A 22817-nucleotide genomic window follows, 5' to 3' on the forward strand; every position below is an offset into this window, starting at 1 on the left:
AGTCTTATTTTATTTATTTTTTTGAGTGTGCATACATGGCTGTAGACCAACAGATATCTTCACTCTCTCACCAAAGTCTCCACAAACACACACTCATATTCCAGGAGGACTCGACCTCCTGACAGATGAACCTATTTCTCTTTCATTTTCTCTCTTACTCTCTCATCCTTTTCCTCTTCTCTTGTCTGAGACACAGGACGTCTCCGTGCTAAAGTGCTGAAAGATTTAGACACGTCCTGTGACAGAGACCACAGTGAACCACAACTGCTGCTCGACCACACACATAGTTGTATTGGTGGTTTATAAGGACTCTCTAGTGTATTTCATATTGTTAAAACAGCTTATTATATCACATCTCTTTGAGGCAAACCTGTGGAAACCAGTGGCAGATTTTGAATGACTGTTAGGTTTGATGTTTAAGTATTTTGAATTACCAGGACACAGGGCATAACCTCATAAACCACCTTAATATTGTAACACCTACACTGTAAATAAAATCTGTTCATTAACAGTTTCTGTATTTTCAGTGTTTCCTGTGATTTACGCTTGTGATTTGCATTATGGGACTTTGAACTATGCTCTGTTGATTTCTGATTATGAAAACTCTACAGTTTAACAAAGTGAATTTTATTGACATTTTAGTATGTTGAAATAATATAATGTATAAGAAATAAGTATGTAAAATAACAGAAAATGTACTGGCACTTTATTACAAGGTTTTTGTACCATAATATATAATATATAACACAAATCCAGACAAAATATTACTTTAAACTATTCAACATGTTATTAAAAGTCTCTTTTTCCAACTTTTCAAGATTAAAAGTTGTTGCAAGTAAGATGTCCCATAATTCAAGTCAAAAGCATACATAAACAGGGAAATTAAAAATATAAAGAACACACATCACAAAATGTGGGAAACTCCTGATTTACGGATTTTCTTTTTTTTTTAACAGTGTAGTTGTATACAAATCTGTGTCCTCATAAACCACCAAAACCAAAACAAACACTCAAAAACCTGTCTCAATCATATTTATCAATGAATGCGTATAGCACTGATACACTTTGCCACTGTTGTCTTATTTAAAAAAGTATGCCCAATGGCCATATTGTATCATTGTCAGGCAGCTAAAGTAAACACGAGTGTCATTAAACAGGGTGTTGTTTGCAGTTCATGACTGAAGCAGCAAAACACGTGGATGCTTGTTTGTGTGACGTCAAACTTTCTTCTTTATAGCCTAGAGGTGTGAATATTCAAATCAGGCGGCTTTTCTGAAAAGGTTAATCATACAGTATGTACACATAAATTCTGCAGTCAGCCTTCACTGGTAGTCTAAATACTGTTGAAATCCCTGATATATACAGTATATGACTGGCTCTGAGATGTTCCATTTTGGTCAAAATGTATAATTTATATATATATTTTTTCATTGAAACTAATAACTTCAAGATACAATTTCAGGGACAAAAATACAGATGTAAAAATGAAACATTAATTGAATAAGTACGTTTCATTTTTACATGAACCTGTTTTTATTTACTCTAAAATTTTATCTTGAATTTATTTGAAACATTAAAGTTGCATTTTGCATGCGTTCTGCATGTGTATACAATAATATTCCGACCTGCACTTATATAAAATATATATATATATACATATATATATATACATATATATATATATATATATATATATATATATATATATATATATATATACATATATACATATATATATATATATATATATATATATATATATATATATATATATATATATATATATATATATATATATACATACATATATATATATATATATATATATATATATATATATATATATATATATATATATATATATATATATATAAGAAATAAGTAATCAAACTATACATACACATATCAATTTATTTAACGATTTATTTATTTATTTATTCAATTATTTATTTATTTAACAAAAGGTTATGCATTTATGCATAATAAAACTTTACAGGAACAATTAATGAGTAATTTTCTGCTAGATTTGAATATGTAAATAGAGTTTTTAAATCATCATAAATCATCAAATGATTTTAGTTCTGAATAACATAAACATTAACATAAGATTTTAGTGAGATCTTTTGAGTGAGTCTTCTGTTGATCATGGTTAAAAAAGAACCACACAGGATACATTGTAATGTCTGAAAAAGCTGTGCTACCAGTGTCATTTTGATTCTTTAACTCTTAAAACCTATTTGGATTTGTTATGGCTAGACATTTTAAAATGAATGCCTTTAGAGATTTTTAGCTACAAGTGTTCCTTAAAAACATTTGACATGGGGGAAAAGCAGAACATGACTGCCTCTAGCGGTCACTGGAGAAACTGTAAAACAGACGAGTAGATAGCTGAGACCATTTTTCCTTTTATATATCAGGCACTAATCCAGGAGTTAACAAAAAATAAATCAGATTAGTTTGCATATTGTATTTAGTATTTTATTATTGTCTTGTCTCAAACAGACAAACTGATGTTTCATGCTCATAAAAACAAAACATTTTTATTAATCAAGGAAGTTTCTCTAGTGATAGCCACATTTCTGTCTTTCCCTGATTTTTTCCTGTCACCAATGTCAAAGGAAATAGCCTTATTTGATGACTTTAGGTCTAGGGTTACAAACACACTCAATACAGCTGTTGTTGTCACAAATCTGTACACACATCCAGAATCAACAGGTTTTCTCCATCACAAACAACATTCTAAAACATGTTAACACCCAATTCTCCCCCCTGAAACTCAAACATGGTCAAAAAAGAAGAAATCATTGCCACTGTTTACACATGTACAAACACCAATGTTTTTAACTCACTTTGTCAACTAGCATCAGACACACTCTTCTCTCATGGTTTGCAATGATAAAGCTGGAGTGTTTTGGTCAAATGTTACAGCAATTAGTGCATTTAGCTATTGAAATGAGAGAAACAGTAGCATGAAATGCAGAAACAAACATGATTAAAATGAACATTCAACACATTAAACTGGATTCCTCAAAATGTTTTAACAAAACACAATCCTAACTTAAGAAATGTATTTGGAAAGAGCTTCTAAAATACTGTTGAGACCTAAACACACAAACAATCGAGATTACAACGATAGAAATCCATTACATATTTAAAAGTTAAATAGTCGATAGTTCACCTGAAAATGCAGGATAAAATGCTAATCCTCATGTTGTTTTTAACCTGTATGATACACTTGAAATTTTTTTTTAAAAAAGGATACATTTTGAATAATATCCTGTTTAATTTTTTCCAAGAAATGATGAATAATCACAGAAAATCTTCCCTACAATGTAGACATGAAATGAACTCTTGTTAACATGCACAATTTTGTTGTTCATTTGGAAATTGTATGAAATGTTATATTTAATTTCAAATGAAATTGATATGGAACATGTTAAGAAAACACATCAGGTTGTTCTCATGTGACCCTGCACTACTAAACCTGTACATATGTTGGGCAAGGGTGTAATTGTGGGAAAAGCCAAAAGATTTAAAATTACCACATTTTATTTTATGCCAAAAATAATTTGCATATTAAGTAAAGATTTTTTTAAATTTTTATAAAGACATTTTTAACATTTCCTCTCATAAATATATCAAAATGTACTTTTCAGTTAGTAATATCCTAGCAAGCACACAATGTCAGAAGACGTTAATATTAGGTTAGATTTAAGTTGTGATGCCAGGTGATTATAATTCAATGTCTAACCAGCATCTAAGGACAATGTTGTTTTGACGTCCAATAACAACATCAAATGACGTTGGTTTTAAGTTGTGTTAGAAAGTGACTAAAACTCAATGTCGATTCACCACCTTAAACTAGGGGTGCTCGGACTCACACAGTGTCCTGCATATTTTAGTTGCGACTCCAATAAAACATATCTGACGTAGCTAGTCAAGCTCTTTCTAGGTATACAAAAACTTCCAGGCAGGTGTGTTGAAGGAAGCTAAACTTTGCAGGACACCGGCCCTCCAGGATTGAATTTGGGCACCCCTGAATTCACCACCTAAAATTCAACCTCTGATATATGTCATGGTGACATCCACACAACGCCAAGCTGTAACATCATTAGACGTTATTTGGTTGATTTTAGGTCGGACATTGACATGGCCCTGACGCTGGGTTTTGACATCAACCTGATTTTCATTTCTAGACAAAATGTAACATCCCCACGACGTCAGGGTACAACGTCAATCTGATGTCATGTTGACATGTGATCTCTGCTGGGATGCATAGAAACGAACTCATTCTAAACAACTTTAGAAGCGATTTACTGTTTGGGTTCTTCTGAACCCTCAGATTCCAGATATTGTCCAATCAAAATATTTATTTTGCTAATGCACATAGTGATTTTACAGCATTCCGAAGTTAATTCACTGAAAATAAAAAATGCTTGTTTTGATAACCTTCCATCAAACTCTGACCATCCTTCTTAGTTTAAATTGCGTAGTCAATTGGGACACTTTTATAATCCATTTATTGTGCTTTATTTGTGATTTTTTTATTGACTAAAATACACAAATAAAGCACAATAATTCACTTAAATTACATGGAAAAGAGCATACAGGATATTCTTCAAAATTACGCCTTTTAAATTCCATCAAAGAAATCTGTACTTGTTTTGAATGACATGAGGATGAAGAAAGCAGAATGAATTCTGGGTGAACTATGGAAATGTAAACATTAACAAGCTGAAACACCTATGCTTATACAAATACCTGCTATAACATGCATACTCATTTTTTTCCAGGCTCATTTCATTACTGTGAAAACAAGCTGCGAGCCGCACACCGGAGACACCTTTGACCTTGACACCTGCCCCTGTAGAAGGAGAGCAAGGACACCTGGCATATCTGTGCTACAGGATGTGCCCACACGCTCGTAGTAAAAAGAGATGTCTATACAGAAGCAGGTACAGATCTAATGTGCTCAGAACCATTCGATTTTTAGTACACTCTTAGACTTCTTGTACTTGTATTAGGTTTTGGTATTTTTTAGAACGAACAGCGCAGCATGCAAGATTCGCTATTTATCATATGCATCATTGTCAGTTGTATTCGTTTGTGGAAAAAGCGTTTACTAAATCAATGAATGTAAAAGTCATTGTTCATGCTGCAAGTCTGTAGATTTTTAGTTTAGTGCTGCTTAAAAGGAGCATTAATTTGAAGAAAAGCAGGACCAACGTTTAGGATTAAACTTAAACCCAGGATTAGATCCCATCTGGTCGTTTATACTGGACGCTCATGGATGGTCATAAGTGGACGATGTAACCAGTTGTCTTCTTCTAGGTTTCAGCTTCAGAGAGCCATAGCGAGGCTTGAAAAAAAAGGACATCATTACACACAGTTAATCTTCAATATTCTACAGTAAGTAGTAGTGCACACCAAGAATGATGACTATAAAAATAACTATAGTCATAACTAAATTAGCATATTTATCAATCATGTGCTGCAGTGTTGCTATTTGTCTGTTTAAATCTTCACACTCTTTAAAAGCAGGATGGACTTTTTTTTTTATTGTTAATGAGTTTGAAAAAACTTCCGAAATGATTCATACAGAATCCTTCTTTGCCATTACACTTTCTTTCATTACACTTTCTTTCATTACACATTTCTTTTAAATTTAAGACAATTTTAAAGGGGTCTTATGATGCCCTTTTAAAAGATGGGTAACACTTTAGTTTAAGTACCAATTCCCACTATTACCTACTGGATTATTACCTGCTTATTATTAAGACATTAGTTGTGTTCATTAGTATTTAAAAAGTATTTTCTCATTCTACATCCCAATCTAATGGTACCTAAATCCATCATCTACCTAATAAAAAGCAGCAAATTAATACTTTGAGGTAAAATCTTAGTTTAGGTTTTGGTAATGGCGAAAATGATACCTTAAAATAAAGAGTGACTAAAAGATGACTTTTCAGCTAAAATTAGGTTCTGGATGATATATAGTATATAGTATACCATGCTGAATATGTATTTTTTGATTGTATGTTTGTAACTTAAATGAAAATAAGCTTTTGGTCACACCCAATTTTCCAAAAGAGGGTTGAGCCTTTACAGCTTGTTCCTCATTTACTCTGCCAACAACAAGCAAAAGATCTGCATGTGTTTTAAAGCGTTGTTGATTTAAACTCCTAAAACTGACATTATTCTTTAATGTAAAAGTGCGCTCATTTTTGCAATTGTTTTAGAACTTCCGATTCAGTTGCCTATGGGAGAAATGACTAGGAATAATAAACAGCAGAAAACAGTTAAACTACTTGCTCTACAAAACAAGTGTTTGCATGACTATAAAGACAAAGTAGAATTATATATTAAGAAAATGTCAGTTTGCAACATCAAGCAGCAGAACGAGCTGTTTTTAACATCTAAAAACGAATAGAAGTTAATGATACCGGTGGTCTCTTCAGCCAAAAAGATTCAAATGGCTGCATCCGCTCGTAGGCGAAGAATAAGGTCAATATGGAATTGTGAATCCAAAGACAAAGTGCACACAGAATGTTGCAATCACATGCAATTATGTGCCAACTTAAGGTTAATATTTCATGCTTTTTCATCAACTGACAAATAAACAAAAGGCTATGTAAAAACAAACAAAAAAACACAATAGAGCTCCACTATACTGGGAAAATATGCAATATATGATATTGTTGTTGAGTATCGATTACAGTATTACCTTTACCTAAATTAGAGATCCCCAAACTAGGGCCCGTGGGCCAACGTTGGCCCATGCTAACCTTTTATTTGGCCCACCATCCCATGGTGGGAAGAGAGAAAGAATTATCTTTGACAGAGATCGTCTTTTCAAAATTGAATGTAACATTTTGTTTGTATGTAATTTCACTCGACAGTAAAAATTGTGTGATTAATGGGACTGTTTAAGTTTTTACTGTAATAAATTCATTATAATTTTTTAAAAAATATACTGCATTAGTTATTTTCAAATATTAGGAAATTAATTTGGAAATTACTCATGGAAACTTCAATGTATTACAGTTTGCTAAAAACTAAAAAACTCAGCAGATGTTCTGATCTTCATTGACTGTTTTCATTGTCCTTTCTTGTCTCTCTCTACTCCTGCTGTTAGTCTTTGTATTCAGCTCTCTGCTCTGAGGGAGTAAGTTCACCTTCAGGCCTTATCTAGCCAATAGCATAAGAGCATCTACTGGGGAGGTGGGTATAAAGATAATAAAACCCAATCTAATTGGTCATATTTGAATAAACAACCTATGCATGCAGACAGATACGTGCCTATAAAATACATTAAATTTATCTCTCTTCTTTGCAATACAGAAATTTTATATACTGTTACTGCCATAGTGACAATTTTTAAAATATATATTCAATTCATTTTTATTTCCAGAGCGCTTTTACAATGTAGATTGTGTCAAAGCAGCTTAACATAGAAGTTCTTGTAAATTAAAACTTTGTCAGTGCAGTTTTCAGAAGTAAAGTTCATATACTGTATTGTATAACCCTAATACACCACTTTAAATAATGTTTGTTATGTCTGTGAGTTTAAATAATTCCAGAAGAAGTTGTGTACAGTAACTGAGAGTTCAAAGTGGCCATTACCGCCGGAGCTTATACCGCCGCCGTTTGAAATTGCAGCCACTCTGTTTTTATTGTATGACCGCAGTTTGTGAATAAGCCACGAGGGGGCACAAAGAGACGGGATGCGAACGGACAGAAATAGCCTATACATAAGTCAAAGCATTATAATTCCTTCATTAATCATTTAATCAATCATTAATCATATATCAGTATGTTAGGTCAGTGAAACCATCTCTCATACTTAGTTACAACACTACTTATGAAGACTAATCAGGTTGAATTGTTTAATATTATGATATTGTTACATGTACAGTATCTTCCAGGAAGACAGTTCAGGACTACAATCAAGACATTTGAGAGAGTTCAAAATCTGTGCTTCCTGTAGAGTGGATTTTCTGCTTTGTAAATGCTGATCGTTTCATCCTCAGCCAGCAACATAGCACACTTAAGTAAATGTAAGAAGTATAAACTTTCAGATCTTTACAGTCATTGTCATAGTTATCATCCTTGATGTGAATGAGCCTTTAAAAGTCTGAGAACACTAGGCTAAATGTTTGTATTCTGTTTTGGATTATACTATAACTAAATCTACAATATATGCATGTACAAAGCTACCTCTTTGCGTGCTGCTTTGGCACGAGTGAGTTTCACGCTCTGAGATCTGCGTAGCCCCTTCTGCACAGACGCCTCATCTTCAGAGAATATTCCATCTGTTTCCTCCTCATGACCCTCCCCTGTCTGTTTATATGGCTCTGGTGGAGCAGATGCACAGGGGAAGCAATAAAGATCTCAAACAAGTGGGATTAAACCTTGAAGAATTACTTTTTTTATCCCCCAAATTTTTATTCTGTCATCATTTACTCACCCATATGTCACCCCAAACCCATTTGTGACTTTGTGGAACACACAGAGATACAAACACTATGAATAGATTTTGAAGCTAATTCTCAATCCGATAAAGGATGCAAAATCTCCAGAAAATGTTTTGAAATATACAGTTACATATCATCAGTTAGCTCTGTCAACCTTGTAGCTCTGTCTTTAAGGGTTATTATTAATTAATGAAATTTCCATTCCATCCGTTCAATTAATAGAGTTTTGAACATCCAGAACCTGTCTATAAATAAGATTCTTTGCAGCTCAGTGCATTTTTCCTCACACAAACTCACAATGGGTTGGATGAATAAAGTAAATAATGGCTCTCACTTTAAATGCTTCAACTCATTGACCAACCAAAGGATAATTTTCAATCCTTATCCTGCCACTAGAGGGAGACATAATAATGATTTATTGATGACACACAATTTGCACATCTGCTCTTGAGGTCTTAAAATGCTAATTTGGGCTCTTACAGTTCATTTGTTTCCTTAGCTAAATGGGTATGTGGTAATTTTTCATAATTATTTAATCAATCATTTATCATTTTATAATCACCAGAATCCGCAGGCGGCAGGGCCCGTCGGCTGGAGTTGAAGATGGCTGATTGCTCAGAGGGAACCTGCGTCAGGTCTGGAATACTGAAACTCCTCAGACGTTCACTGATGGCCCCCTGTCCCTGTGAGCAGAGTCATGTGATTAGATGTGGCTGATGGGCAGTTGTACTCTGTATATTCAATACAGTATATTCAATACAGTATATTCAAAATTATTAGCCCTTCTTTTTCCTAAATATTTCCTAAATGATGTTTAGCAGAGCAAACACTTTTTTCACAGTATTTCCTATATTTTTTCTTCTGGAAAAAAAAGTTTTGTTTTATTTCAGCCTAAATTTTAAGGTCAATATTATAAGCCCCCTTAAGCAATACATTTTTTTTGGTTTGTCTGCAGAACAAACCATTATTATACAATGATTTGCCGGATAACCATAACTTGCCTAGTTAATCCAATTAACCTAGTTAAGCCTTTAAATTGCACTTTAAACTGAATACTAGTATCTTGAAAAATATGTAGTAAAATAGTACAGTATATACTGTCATCATGGCAAACAGTGTTGGAGGTAAAGCATTACATGGAAAGCGAGTGACTTAATAATATTACTTTTCTAAGTAACAAGTAAAGTAACGCATTACCTTAAAATAAATAAGTAATATTATTTGAGTTACTTTTTTTTTTTTTCAAATGTAATGCAAGTTACTTTTTTAGTTTAATTCTTTAGCTTTAAAACTTAAAAAAAAATTGCAGAATTAAAAATGAATCCCCTTATGTTTCTGCGATGAAAGTATTCTCAATATTTTGAACGCATCAAAGAAAAGGAAAAGGTGATTGTCTTAATAGACAGTTATTTTATGTAACTATTAAGACAAAAAGTAAAAAAATAGCAAACACATTGCTTTAAACTTTCATTAATCTGTATATACATCATGCAGAGCTCTGGGTCAGGATGTTCTCAGAAGATAACATTAGCCTACGTTATGTTTTATGTGTTTTTATTAAAAGGAAATGAAGGTTATACATAAAACCCTGCAAGTTCTGAAAAAGATCAGGCCAGGTACAAAAAAACTAATGCATAAGTAATTCAAAAGTAACGTAACGCATTACTTGCCATACAAAGTAACTAACGCAACTTACTTTTTTGGGGAGTAACTCAATATTGTAATGCATTACTTTCTAAAGTAACTTTCCCAAACACTAATGGCAAAGATAAAATAAATCAGTCATTAGAAATGAGTTATTAAAACTACTATGTTTAGAAATGTTTTGAATAAAATCTTCTTTCTGTTAAACAGAAATTGGGTAAAAAAAAACATACAGGATACAGGAGAATACAGAAGAGCTAATACTTCTGACTTCAACTGTATATTCAATTGCCAAAAGCCTCAAATGTGACTACATTTATAGTAAACAATCAAATACATTTTTAATTTTAACTCCCATGAAGGCATCTGATAGTTAATAATGCAAACAGGTTAGAGCAGATGGAAAAAGAAAAGCAAGTTACCTGAGAGATGTTCAACAGCTACTGCTGGAGATTAGTTTAGCAAAAAGAAAGAGAAAGAGAGAGAGAGACAGCTAGATTTTTACATTTTCAGAAGAAAGTGCTCAGAGTACCATTAGCAATGCATAAGCCTCTCTGAGTGATTTTACAGTAAGTGTCGCTTTGCGGATGCTAGGGTAGTTGCTTATTGGCTGCATGAGCCCACCCTTATTTCACTTTGATATTCTTGACCTTAGCAAAAACCACTTCTGAAAACAATCAGGAATCGAAGAGCACTAGTGTTGCTGATCTTTTTTTTTTTGGGCACCAGACATGGCCAGACAGCAAATTTGATTTGAAAAACAGGAGAGGCCACAGTGAAGACCACCATTCATTTTACTGGGTCACTTCTGTTATGCAGTGCATTTCTTTAACATTGAAGCCTAGCTGTTAAGGCCGTTCCAATGTTACAAATATTTATACCAAAAAATAAATAATAATATATACTAATATACTGTATATAATCTCTGTCTAAATAGTTTCTATTTACCAAAGCTTCTGTTCATCAACCATTTTAAGATTTTGAACTGTAAACGTATAGAGGTATAATAAATTAAGTTGCTTATTATTTGAAAAGTCTGGTATAACCTTTCATTTAAAAATGAAAGGGCTCAAAACAGCTCAACAGAAATGACTGTTAAAAATTAATCACCAGTTTGCAATTAAAAGGTTCTGTCTAGATTCTAAATATAATATGGAAATCAGGTTTTTTAAATAAGTTTTCAAATTGTACACTTTTGTTCTTTTTATACACATAAATAAGTTGTTACAGAGCAAGAATACATGAAAACTAAATAAAAGAAAAAGGTCAGAACCTATAGTTTCAAGGTGAGGTAATGTGTCAATGCAAAACAATTCCTCTGTTTACATAGAATCAAAGTTGTTCGCTGAGCAAATCGGCTTAGTTATTGAGTTAGTGGAGTTCAAATGGCCAGTATAAACTGTGAGTCTGTATTTTACCTTCACAGCAGCAGTGACAGCAGCAGCGGCTGCGATTGTGAGACCCTGACGCCCAAAATTCACCATGGTCTCATAGCTCCTCTCTCTGGCCTGGACAATATATTCATCAATCTCCTAAAAAACACAATGGAAAACAGTCAATAAGTTTACACTTAACATACACCTTTTATGCCTTTTCTGGTTATTGGATTTATATAGTATGTAATATAGCTGTTTGTGAATGTAAAACGTCTGCAATAAGATCAAAGCACATTACTTACAGTATGTCTCAAAAGAACAAACCTATTCTAATCTGTCTGAAATGGGTCATAGGTGATTTCAGTATTTCTTTATGTACATATGGATGCACAAACGCAGTATCTGATTTCCAGTAGTTTATTTTTGATCCGTTTTTTTTTTTTCAGATTAATTTTTTTTTCAGATTTCAGTGACCACTGTGGGTTATTCTTTCTTCAATGGAAGGGCATCAACAATTTTGTCCATGTCTCTATATACATATGAATAAACATTTTCTCTTTGTCTTCTTCTGGAGCTGAAATGCAGTAGTCTGTATTATTTGTTTGGCTGAACATGAGTATTGACCATTTGACACAATCTAGAATATTTTCACTCTTCAAAATTTGTCCATGGTATGATATGACAGCAACAGGTCTGTGGGCTCAAAGCTGTTTTGGAGCAGGTTTATTTCATATAAACAGGATTCATAAATAGGAAACTGAGAAAATACTGAAAGAGGAGATGCAGACCATGCTTTTTTAAATGTTTTAAATAGACAGTTAGGATTAAGAAACTTGAATTCTTTTAGGTATAAAATCTAAAGATAAGGCTAAATAAAACACAACACTAAATTAATACTAAATACAAAATGCTTGACAGAGTATTAAACTTGTACAAATAGCCTACAAAGAATGGGCAAAGTTATTGCATATCATTTAACATTGTTTCATTTATTAAAAATGACATTTTGCTCCTGGCTGAAAGTGTAATATTAATCAGAAGATGTCTTCACGATGTTGTTTTGTCAGTCAATCACTGCATTTATGATTTTGAGGATTGATAGATCTTACCACAAACACAAGCACAGACTCAATTCATCTACATATTTTAATATGATTCGCAAACCTGTTTGAAGAACTGAATGAGCCAGAAATCAGTTGATATGAAAGATCCATGATTTGCCAAATTATCTTATATCTTTTAAATGACATATTAAAAAGGTTGGTTTCCAACCTGTTGCTGTAAACATTGAATCAATTATAACATTGGACATTCTGACCAATCAGAGCAAAATATGCTCTCAGAAATAATTTTTAAGTGAAAAATTTAAAACACTGTAAGACAAGAGGTGATGTAAATTATGCGAAAATGAGCATTTTATGATTTAAGCTTGTACTTCAAACATTTACATGTATACTTTTCCTTAACCTCCATCTATGACTTTGACAACAAACAATTATGGATGGCCAAAAACAAGATATGCAAGCACAGTTAAACAAACCATGTTTACTGTTGGAGTTGATAAAGATCATGTAATCACAATACCCAAATATCCAAGCCATCTGTCTTTCTCATTCACAGTTGAAGTCAGAATTATTAGCCCTCCTGAATTATTAGCACCTTTTTCCCCAATTTCTGTTTATAGAAAGATTTTTTCAAAACATTTCCAAACTTATTAGTTTTACTAACTCATTTCTAATAACTTTTAATAATTCATTTCTAATTTTTTTTTTATCTTTGCTATTATGACAGTAGATAATATTGCACTGAATATTTTTAAGATACTTGTGTTCAGCATAAAGTGTAACTTAAAAGCTTAACTAGGTTAACTAGGCAGGCTAGGTTAATTAGAAAAGTTATTTTATAACCATGGTTTGTTCTGTAGACTCTTAAAAAATATATAGCTTAAAGGGGCCAATAATGTTGACTTTTTAAAATGATTTTTTTAAAAATTAAAAACTGCTTTTATTCCAGCCGAAATAAAACCAACTCCAGAAGAAAAAATATTATAGCAAATATTGTGAAAAATTCCTTGCTCTCTTAATCATTGTTTGGGAAAATAGAAAAACAAAATCACTGGGGGGCTAATAATTGTGACTTCAACTGTATGTAATCCCTGATTATGTAATCCTCCTCAATCCATGACAGGTTTGAATACAGCGATGAGTTTACTATCAGTGAACGCCTATTCCCAGGGAACCCGATGATGTGTATGGGTCATTACCCTCTCTTTGGATGCCAGCATAGGGTGTAGGAACTTCCTGTAGATGACACTGGCTCCTCTGGTGTAGGGAGACAACAGCCAAAAGACGAAAGCCATTTTTAGCTCATAATAAACTGGAAACCTGAAACACAGTTAAAAGTAATCAATGTGAAATTCTGAATAATTCTGAGATTGGCTTTCTCTTTGATACGTCAGCATTGTTTATCGTAAACAACCAATAAAAAGACTTGGTTGATCGATTTGATATAATGCATATAGTTTGCTGTTCTTAAAACCAGTCCAAAGACGATAAAGAGCTTTTATTAGTCTGCTGTACATGTTGTACTTTATACTTACTGTATACTCCATTCTCTTTCACTCTGAATAAATATATTTAAACTGAAGCTATACATTCACCGGCCACTTTATTAGGTACACCTTACTAGTATCAGTTGGACCCCTTTTTGTTTTCAGAACTGCCTTAGTCCTTCGTGGCATAGATTAAACAAGGTACTGGAAATATTATTTAAAGATTTTGGTCCATATTGACATGATAGCATCACGCAGTTGTTGGAGATTTGTTGGCTGCACATCCATGATATGAATCTCCAGTTTCACCAAATCTCACCACATCTATTCTGAGATGATTTGTGCTTTATGATATGGCACAGAACCCACAGAACTGCCACTCACTGGATATTGTCTCTTTTCTTCAGACCATTCTCTGTAAACCCTAGAAATGATTGTGCATGAAAATCCCAGTAGATCAGTAGTTTCTAAAATACTTAAAACAGCCCGTCTGGCACCAACAACCATACCACGTTCAGTCACTTAAATCACCTTTCTTCCCCATTCTGATGCTCGGTTTGAACTGCAGCAGATCGTCTTGACCATGCTTACATGCCTAAATGCATTGAGCTGCTGCCACGTGATTGGCTGATTAAAAGTTTGTATTAAAAAGCAGTTGAACAGGTATACCTAATAAAGTGGCCAGTGAGTGTATATACATTATATAAAACATATATTATTAGCATGTAAAATATAACTTTACAACCACTTAGAGTAAAAGCTTTTAGCATAGGTGTGATTTCAGTAGTTCCTACAATTTGGAATCTTGAATACATTTCAGTATGAATGATTTTGAAGAATTGTGATTGGCTTATGAGTGTGTGCGAGTAAAAATGTGTAAATAAAATGAAAATAAGATTGTGTGAGAGTGAAAATTTGTGCATGTGATAGGAAAATGTGAGTGTACAGTATATGAGTGCTAAAATTAATTATGGCCTGCAAATATACAATAAAGTGTTATAGCTAATTCAATATTTTTAATTGGGATATTTTAAAAGAGCATTTTTAATGCCAGTTTCTAGTTGTACCCTTTGACTCCATTCTGAGCTATCCATGCGAAATAAAGCTAATCTAATTTAGGAAGACCAAAGCCAGCAAAATAGGCAGAGCTTTTTTTCAAAATGTCATACAACTAATGAAAGGCACTGGAATTTAACTGAACTGAAACTGAACCTAACAGACTGGTTCCTCTAAGTAGCCCGAGGAAAATTAGCAGTTCAAAAACAGATAAAAGCTCTTTTCATACAGAACAAAGACTGGACAGTGAAAAGCTATAATTGGGAACAGTGGCCAAATGTTAATAAAACCACTTGATTACTGCATGTAATCTAATAATAATTCTGTATTTGTTCTTTCCAGACTGTGTGTGTGTGTGTTTACCAAGCCAAAGAAAGATCTGTGATCGTCTCCACCACTGTGTAAAGAGCAAACACAATCCAGTACATCATCCATCGCACCTGTCAAACCATAAACACAACAACATCCACTCAAGGTGAAAAATTACAGATAGCTCACCATGTAAGTACTATAATATATGAAAGGTAAAATGATGTTCATCAAAGTACTACTGCAGCATCATCACTGTAGCACAGCACTTTATTTTCTGTGAGAAGAGAAAGGGAAGTAGCTGGAAGAGATCTGCGGAAGAGCCGTATTAAATTGCTAAACAGCTCAGGATTTAGTTACTGACAGTCTCTGTCAGACACTAAGAGCAACCAGGATATACAGACAGACTGTACAGCAGGAGCTCTCCGTCTATTCTGGCTAATTACATTCTCTGAACTCAAATGTTAAAGGGACAGTTCACCCAAAAATGAAAATTCTGTCATCATTTACTCAGCTTTTACTTTGGGCTGCTCGATTATGGGAAAAATCATAATCACGATTATTTAAAATGATTATCAGTTGGAATTAATATGAATCGCCCTCTTGTGAATTTTTTTTATATATAAATATTTCCCAGATGATGTTTAACAGGAACTTTTTACAGTATTTCCTATAATATTTTTTTCTTCTGGAGAAAGGCTTAATTGTTTTATTTCAGCTAGAATAAAAGCAGGTTTAATTATTTTAAAAACCTATTTTAATAGCTCAATATTATTAGCCCCTTTAAGCAATACATATTTTTGATTGTCTGCAGAAGAAACTACTGTTATACAATGACTTGCCTAATTACACTAATTAAGCCTTTGAAAAGCAATTTAAGCTAATTACTAGTATCTTGAAAAGTCTCTAGTAAAATATAGTGTGCTGTCATCATAGCAAAGATAAAATAAATCAGTTATTAGAAATGAGTTATTAAATCTGTTATGTTTAAACTGTGCTTTAAGCATCTTCACTGTAAGAAAAAAAACTTTAGCTAAAAAATTCCTTCAGTCAAGAGCAGTGAGGGATTTTCTCCTTTTGTTGTTTGATTCATAGTAAAAACATGCGGCAGCAGGAATATTGCGCGCTGTCACTTTAAGAATAGTGCGACTCTGATATGGTTTCTCTTTCCTATGTCTTTTGATTCTCAACTTGTTTGTGCAAAATTACATTACAGTACATGCTTTCAGTCATTTTCACGTGGAACTGAGCTTTGCAGAGCAACAAATGTGTACAACTGGAAAGGGGCGGTATAAGATGGAATAATCGTTTATCCTGATGAATGGTTTTTCATAATCGTTATAAGCTGAAATCGATTTTCGATTAAATGCACAGCCCTACTTTTACTTCACAAATCTATTTGAGTCTCTTTTTTATGTTAAACACAAAAGAGGATATTTTGAATGTTGAGACTTCTATAATATTTATATTTTCCCCCTACTATAGTTTTTGCTAGTTTCCAACATTCTTCAAAATATCTTCTTTTGTTCGAACACCTCAAATACACCTTCTGCAAAAACGTTTTTTGAGGTTTGGCAGCCTTTTCTATCCCACATTGAATGCTCAGATGTTACTATGTCCTAAGTGAAAAATTATACCAAATTTTCCAACTATTTTTATTTATCATTTTATTTTTTCTCCCTTTTTTATGGGGTGTGAGTATGTTTGTAGCTATGCACAGTCCAAATGTGTGTGTTGTGGGAGAATTGAAGACTACTAAAAATCAATAAACATATTTGAATAATACATTATCTTTTGTGTTCAGTAGAGGAAAAACACTCAAATAGATTTGGAACAGCTTGGGGATGAATAGATACCTACATTTTTACTATCCCTTTAAGATTTGATGAATCAGCAGGGCATAGCTAGATAGCTTATGTGCAAAATATTAGGTACTTACATATTCTTTGACGTTTTTGGATTTGACAGCTTTAAAGGAATAGTAGGCAGGGTACAGCGTTCCAAACACAAGACTGTGTACAAAAAACACAAAGACAAACTCATGAGAGTATATACAGAAAATACCACACATTTGTTACACTATAAGCAGGCAACAGGGTTCATACACATTTTAACTACTAAAATTCAATGACTTTTCCATGATTTGTAGCTCCCCGATGCCAGCAGCACTCATGCAGCCCCAGAACATGACACTCCCACCATCATGTTTAATGGTAGACAAGACACACTTGTCTTTGTACTCCCCACCTGGTTGTTGCCACACAGACTTGACACCATCTGAACCAAATGGGTTTATCTTGGTGTGAGACCACAGGACATGGTTCCAGTAATCCTGGTCCTTAGTTTGCATGTCTGCAGCAAATTGTTTGCAAGCTTTCTTGCATCGTCTTTAGAAGAGGTTTCCTTCTAGGACCACAATCATGCAGACTAATTTGATGCAGTGTGCGGCGTACGATTTGAGCACTGACAGGTTGAACTCCCATATTTTCAATCTCTGCAGCAATGCTGGAAGCACTCATCCGTCTGTTTTTCAAAGACAATCTTTAGATGTGATGCTGAGAACGTGCACTCAGCTTCCTTGACTGACCATGGCGAGGCCTGTTCTGGGAAGAACCTGTCCTCTTAAAGCACTAAATAGTCTGGGCCACTGTGCTGCAGCACAGTTTCAGAGTGTTGGCTATCGCTTTATAGCCTAGGCCATCTTTATGTAAGGCAACAATTTGTTTTTCAGGCCTTCTGGGAGTTGTTTGCCATGAGGTGCAATGTTGAACTTTCAGTGGCCTGGTTGAGAGAGTGGAAGAGCTTTTATACCAAATTTAACTCACCTGCTATCTGTGGATACCCGAGACAGTGTAACACTTATGAGTTACATGACACAGGGAAAGAGAAATTACTAATTGTGCTCAATTTTGATATTTTCACTTAGGGGTGTACTCACTTTTGTTGCCAGGGGTTCAGCTATTATTGGCTGTATTTGTAGTTATTTTGAGAGGACAATAAATTTACACTGCTATAAACACTTTACACTGACTACTATTCATTGTGTCAAAGAGTCATTTCTGCAGTGTTGTCCTATGAAAAGTTATAAATAAATATTTGCAGAAGTGGGAGTATATATGTATGTGTAATAATAATATATAATAATAATAATGTGAGAGTATGTGATTGGCCAAGGATTAAAAAAAACATTTATACAACTAACCAATATTCAAGTATACAGAATCTGTTTTCATGACTTTTCCAGGGTTTCCATGACTGTATAAACCCTGAGGCAAAAAAATTGTCACGTGTCCAGTGTTTTGGTGTGTTGGTGTAGTTTCTGTGTTTATGTCATGTGACTTCCCCATGTGCGGTGATTCCTTTGTTTCATTTTCCACCTGTGTCTCACCCCTGTGTCTAATTAGCTGTAGTATGTGCTATGTATTTAAGTCCCTGTGGTTAGTTTGCTCCTTGTTCGGTATTGAAGTGCCATGGTTTTTACCCTGATTCCTGTGTGTTGAGTGTTTTGCAAATAAATACGTGTATGTTTTTATAACTCCTGTAATCCAGCGCATCTCTTTATAGAGTGAGAATGTGACACAAATAGACGCAGTACTGTATTGATCAATCAAAATGTGTTGTTAACTGTATAGATGTATTTATTGTAGCATTTATTTCACTGACTGCACATTAGGGTTGCACGATGCTGGAAAAAAAATGGTCATTGCAATATTTTGTATTTCAGCGATATGCATTGCGTTATGATATATATTTCACCAGATGGATTGAATGACTCTTTTTGGGAAGAATTCACCATTTTAGAAGGTTTGGGGTGATTTTTATAGTGAAGTGCATGTGCATGCATTACTAAAGTTAATTTTAAACTGGATTTGTTTTGTGGGGGAAGCATACAAATGACAGAAAGAACAGTTTGATTTTGGTCTGGGAGGTCTTAATGGCAGTTGGACACAAATATAAAAAAAAATCTAATGTAAACTTGGCTAGTCTTCATGATAAATGTAATTTAATTAGCCTTTGGTGAAGCAAAATTGTTTCTTTTGCCAGAATGCTTTAAACTCTGTTTAACAAAAATAAATCAAAACAAATGCAATTAATAAACTTTACATCCACAATTGTGAAAGTTTGCCATTAACCTACAAGCTCCTGGTCAACAATAAGCCGTACTTGACATTGCAGATCCAGCGATGAGACTATTGCCGATGTGCATATTGCAATATCAATGCTAAAACGTTATATTGTACAGCCTTACTACACATCCACGGCCTTCACTGTAACCAGCCTGTCTTTGCCTGAATCATGTATTTTCTAGTAGCTATGGGAACGACAGCACTGCCTGATACCGTCTAAAGTTATGTGGGATCATGGGTGTGTGTGTGTGTGTGTGTGTGTGTGTGTGTGGTGTGGAACCGTTGGATGAATTCCATTTATTGCATAACTGTTTCTCCACTCTAAAACATCTCTACTATAAAGTGCTGAAGTCAAGAGTACAGGTCATCTCTTAACTTAAAGTGAACAGTGAAACTATCAATTGTGATAAAAAGTACTTCAACATCACCAAGTCCAAGCAGAGCACATCAAGAAGCTTGCTTTGCTTTTAAAAGTCAGATGAAAGTGTTTAAACGTTGAACGCCTTTATGAACACATTAGAGTCACAATGGTTTAGTCATGCCTTTCCTATTACGCTGAGAGAACTCGTGAGTGTAAAAAAAGAAGGGAAAGAATAGGAATGTGTGTTTGGTGTGTATGATGTTAGTGCACATCTCCAAAACAGCTAGGCCTTGCTTGCCTGGGGGCGAATAATTAATTGTGAAAACTTGCATTAAAAACACAAAAGACATTTCGAAAGACCTTTAGACTTTGAAACCAACTATAACCTACAATATATAAATGTATTTCTATCAGTGATGACCGGAGACCCTTATCTCTTACACTGTCAGTATTGTAAAGATAACAAACCCCACAGCAAACAGCACCTAGTGAGACGAGACAGCCTGTGCCTTGCTTGCGGTGACCTTTTCCGCAAAAAGAGACACACCTACTGAAACATTACGGTCCAGCAGGAAAACAGCAGTTCCTCTATGGCAGACAGGGACTAAAGCAGGTCTTCAGCCAAATGCATGATGAATTTCCTGTTCTATTCCACTACATCAGCTAGATTTATGCAGGGTTTTCCTGTATAATTTATGATCTCATCATGTTTGATCCTTGACTTTCTTTTCAATGAATTTCAATAATTTTTCCCCCAATACTTTAACTATCATTTGTTAGGACTGGATGGTTTCTGGAAGATATTGAAAGACTGAAAGGTTTTTGTTTACTCAAACTTTGATTACTATAAATCAAAATTTATACTGACTGTAAATATTTCTTTGTCCTTTTAAAATGTATTAAACATATTAAAAGTTATTGCTTTTTTTTGTGGCTGTTATGGTGTATTATACATTTTCCAATGTGGTAACCAAGTTATTTATAATACTAAGACACAACTTATGCTTTATGCACGTTGATGTTTTTTATTTACTCTTTAAAATCAGCAAATAAACTATAATAAACCATAAATTAAGTTTGTAAATCCATAATACTGTATTTTTTTTTTTGTATTTTAACATAGACAGAACAGTAAGCATAGATTTGGTTATGAAAGCGCAACATCAGCGGTTTTTTACTGATGCATATACTGTAGCTTAGAAACAAAACATGTAATAAATACTCACACGATGACCCTTGATATAATCCACGACACCATTTTGCATAACCTGTTGCACTTTAAAGTTATGAGATTCGCTGCAGGTTTGGTTCAGATGAATAATTTATTCAAATAAACAGTAACTAACGTTAACATTAACTTCTGTCTCGAACACCGAGTTCCTGGTTTTAACGTATGCTTCCTGAAATCCGCAATTCTGCTAGATGACATCGTTATTTGACGAATAAACCGGTCGTTTCTGCTGTTGTCGTCTTCCTACATGATGTCCCGTTGTGTTAAAAATGTATGTATTGTTTTCCTCTTCGCATGTCCTTTTCGGACTAGGGACGATGTCATGTTTGATTGATGGCTCAACTGGCCACTGATTGGATGGAGCTGCTGGTTTGTCCCGCCTTCTTCATTTACTGATTGGATCACAGAGTGAGTCAGCGCCAAACAGGGTCACAGGGCGGAGCAGCTCATCGGTGCACGCTTGAGTTGCAGCAGGGTGTTTGTGTACTTGGATGGATAAAAATGAAATGATAAATGAGTTTGTGGCAGGTAATTTGTAAACTTTTTGTATATGAATATGTAAAATGCTTTTTGGCTTGATTAAAGATAGATACGTTCATGTTTTTATTAGTATTATTTTTAAATGAACGTACTGTCGTCTGTCTGGTATAGAATGAGTTGGGTTCATTGTTTTCGGTCATTTTGCAGAAAGACTAGTACTAATTGTAAATGTGCACTAGGTCAATTACTTCAAAGTACTATGTAAAAGCAAAAATAAATAAACAAACGCCATGTTAATTGACTGGAACTGTGCTACAGGTAATCTCCAATTAAAAGTCTGTGAGCTTGACAGACATTCACTGGGTCATTTAGTTTTTTTTTTTGTTTGTTTGTTTCTGCAGGTTTTACCAAGTTAATATTAAGACTTTTAAATACATTTTAAGGCCATTTTGAATCGAATTTTACATTCATAAAGGGTAAAAGGCTAAGGATTTTTTCAAATGGTCCAGATGGAAAATATTTTTAGTTGCTCTAAGCAAAAAATATAATTTAATACATTAATTAATACAATAATAAATTAATAATAAAAATAAAATATTTTAGATATTTCTTAGCAAAATATTTTTAATTGTGTAAAAACAGACAAGCTATACTTGTATCTGTACACTTTTTTTCCGATTTAAACTATCTTCAAAATAAATAAAAAAAAGAAAAAATGTTTTAAAAGTTTTACAACAGTCTGTCCAGGTTGATGTCCTCAGCAGTAAATACATGGAACACTTTTAAACAAATGTTATTGTAAGGAAAATAATTAAACCATCATAATAAATAGTTAATAATTACTTTTTTAAAATAAAAAGTTTAAAGTTTTATCGAGATGGATTGTTGCTGATTGTATGGGTTTTGGTCAGATTGGGTAGCAACACATGAAAAAAATAAAATAACAGACTTGTTTAAAAAAGATTTATGACCTACAACACAATATTTCAGTAAATTGAAGACTTTTTAAGGCCTATTATGATTTTGGGATTTAAGACATTTTAAGACCCTTACGGAAACCCTGTGAGGAGAATCAAATATCGTTTAAAGTGGCAATAATATAGGCAATTTTTCAGTTGTGTAGCGGACATTTTAAAAGTGGAGGACAGCTAAATGAGATTAAAAAAAATTACGTTCATATAATTATTAAACACCTTTTTCTAAATGGT

The 22817-nt window shown here is 33.6% G+C and overlaps 2 protein-coding genes and 1 long non-coding RNA gene across 31 annotated transcripts in view; 2 read left to right on the plus strand and 1 right to left on the minus strand.

The window, feature by feature from the left end:
* LOC141378551 (uncharacterized) overlaps nucleotides 1–10581 on the plus strand; it is a 102353-nt gene extending 91772 nt beyond the window's left edge. For 4 of the 12 annotated variants that reach the window (XR_012393326.1, XR_012393331.1, XR_012393332.1 and 1 more), the window contains exons 6-8: nucleotides 4794–4955; nucleotides 5332–5409; nucleotides 9040–10581. This is a non-coding gene — a long non-coding RNA (uncharacterized lncRNA). Of the gene's footprint in view, nucleotides 1–4793; nucleotides 4956–5331; nucleotides 5410–7915; nucleotides 8058–9039 lie in introns of all 12 variants that reach the window. The other 8 variants (XR_012393335.1, XR_012393334.1, XR_012393336.1 and 5 more) reach the window with 4 other exon arrangements.
* reep3a (receptor accessory protein 3a) lies at nucleotides 2457–21441 on the minus strand. 2 transcript variants are annotated; one of them, NM_001037575.2, is given in 8 exon segments: nucleotides 2457–5359; nucleotides 8218–8354; nucleotides 9037–9157; nucleotides 11537–11650; nucleotides 13758–13878; nucleotides 15465–15541; nucleotides 17350–17422; nucleotides 21125–21441. In NM_001037575.2, coding segments are annotated over 8 exon segments (750 nt in total). In that variant the 5' UTR covers nucleotides 21157–21441; the 3' UTR covers nucleotides 2457–5284.
* Nucleotides 21442–21550: 109 nt separating this feature from the next.
* The window catches only part of rgs7a (regulator of G protein signaling 7a), a 99928-nt gene continuing 98661 nt past the window's right edge, over nucleotides 21551–22817 (plus strand). For all 17 annotated transcript variants that reach the window (XM_073927178.1, XM_073927188.1, XM_073927182.1 and 14 more), the window contains exon 1: nucleotides 21551–21657. The gene's annotated coding sequence lies outside the window, so the exon portion shown is untranslated. The remainder of the gene's footprint in view (nucleotides 21658–22817) is intronic.

This window comes from Danio rerio, chromosome 17 (assembly GCF_049306965.1).
Source record: "Danio rerio strain Tuebingen ecotype United States chromosome 17, GRCz12tu, whole genome shotgun sequence".
In the NCBI taxonomy this organism is placed as follows: domain Eukaryota; kingdom Metazoa; phylum Chordata; class Actinopteri; order Cypriniformes; family Danionidae; genus Danio; species Danio rerio.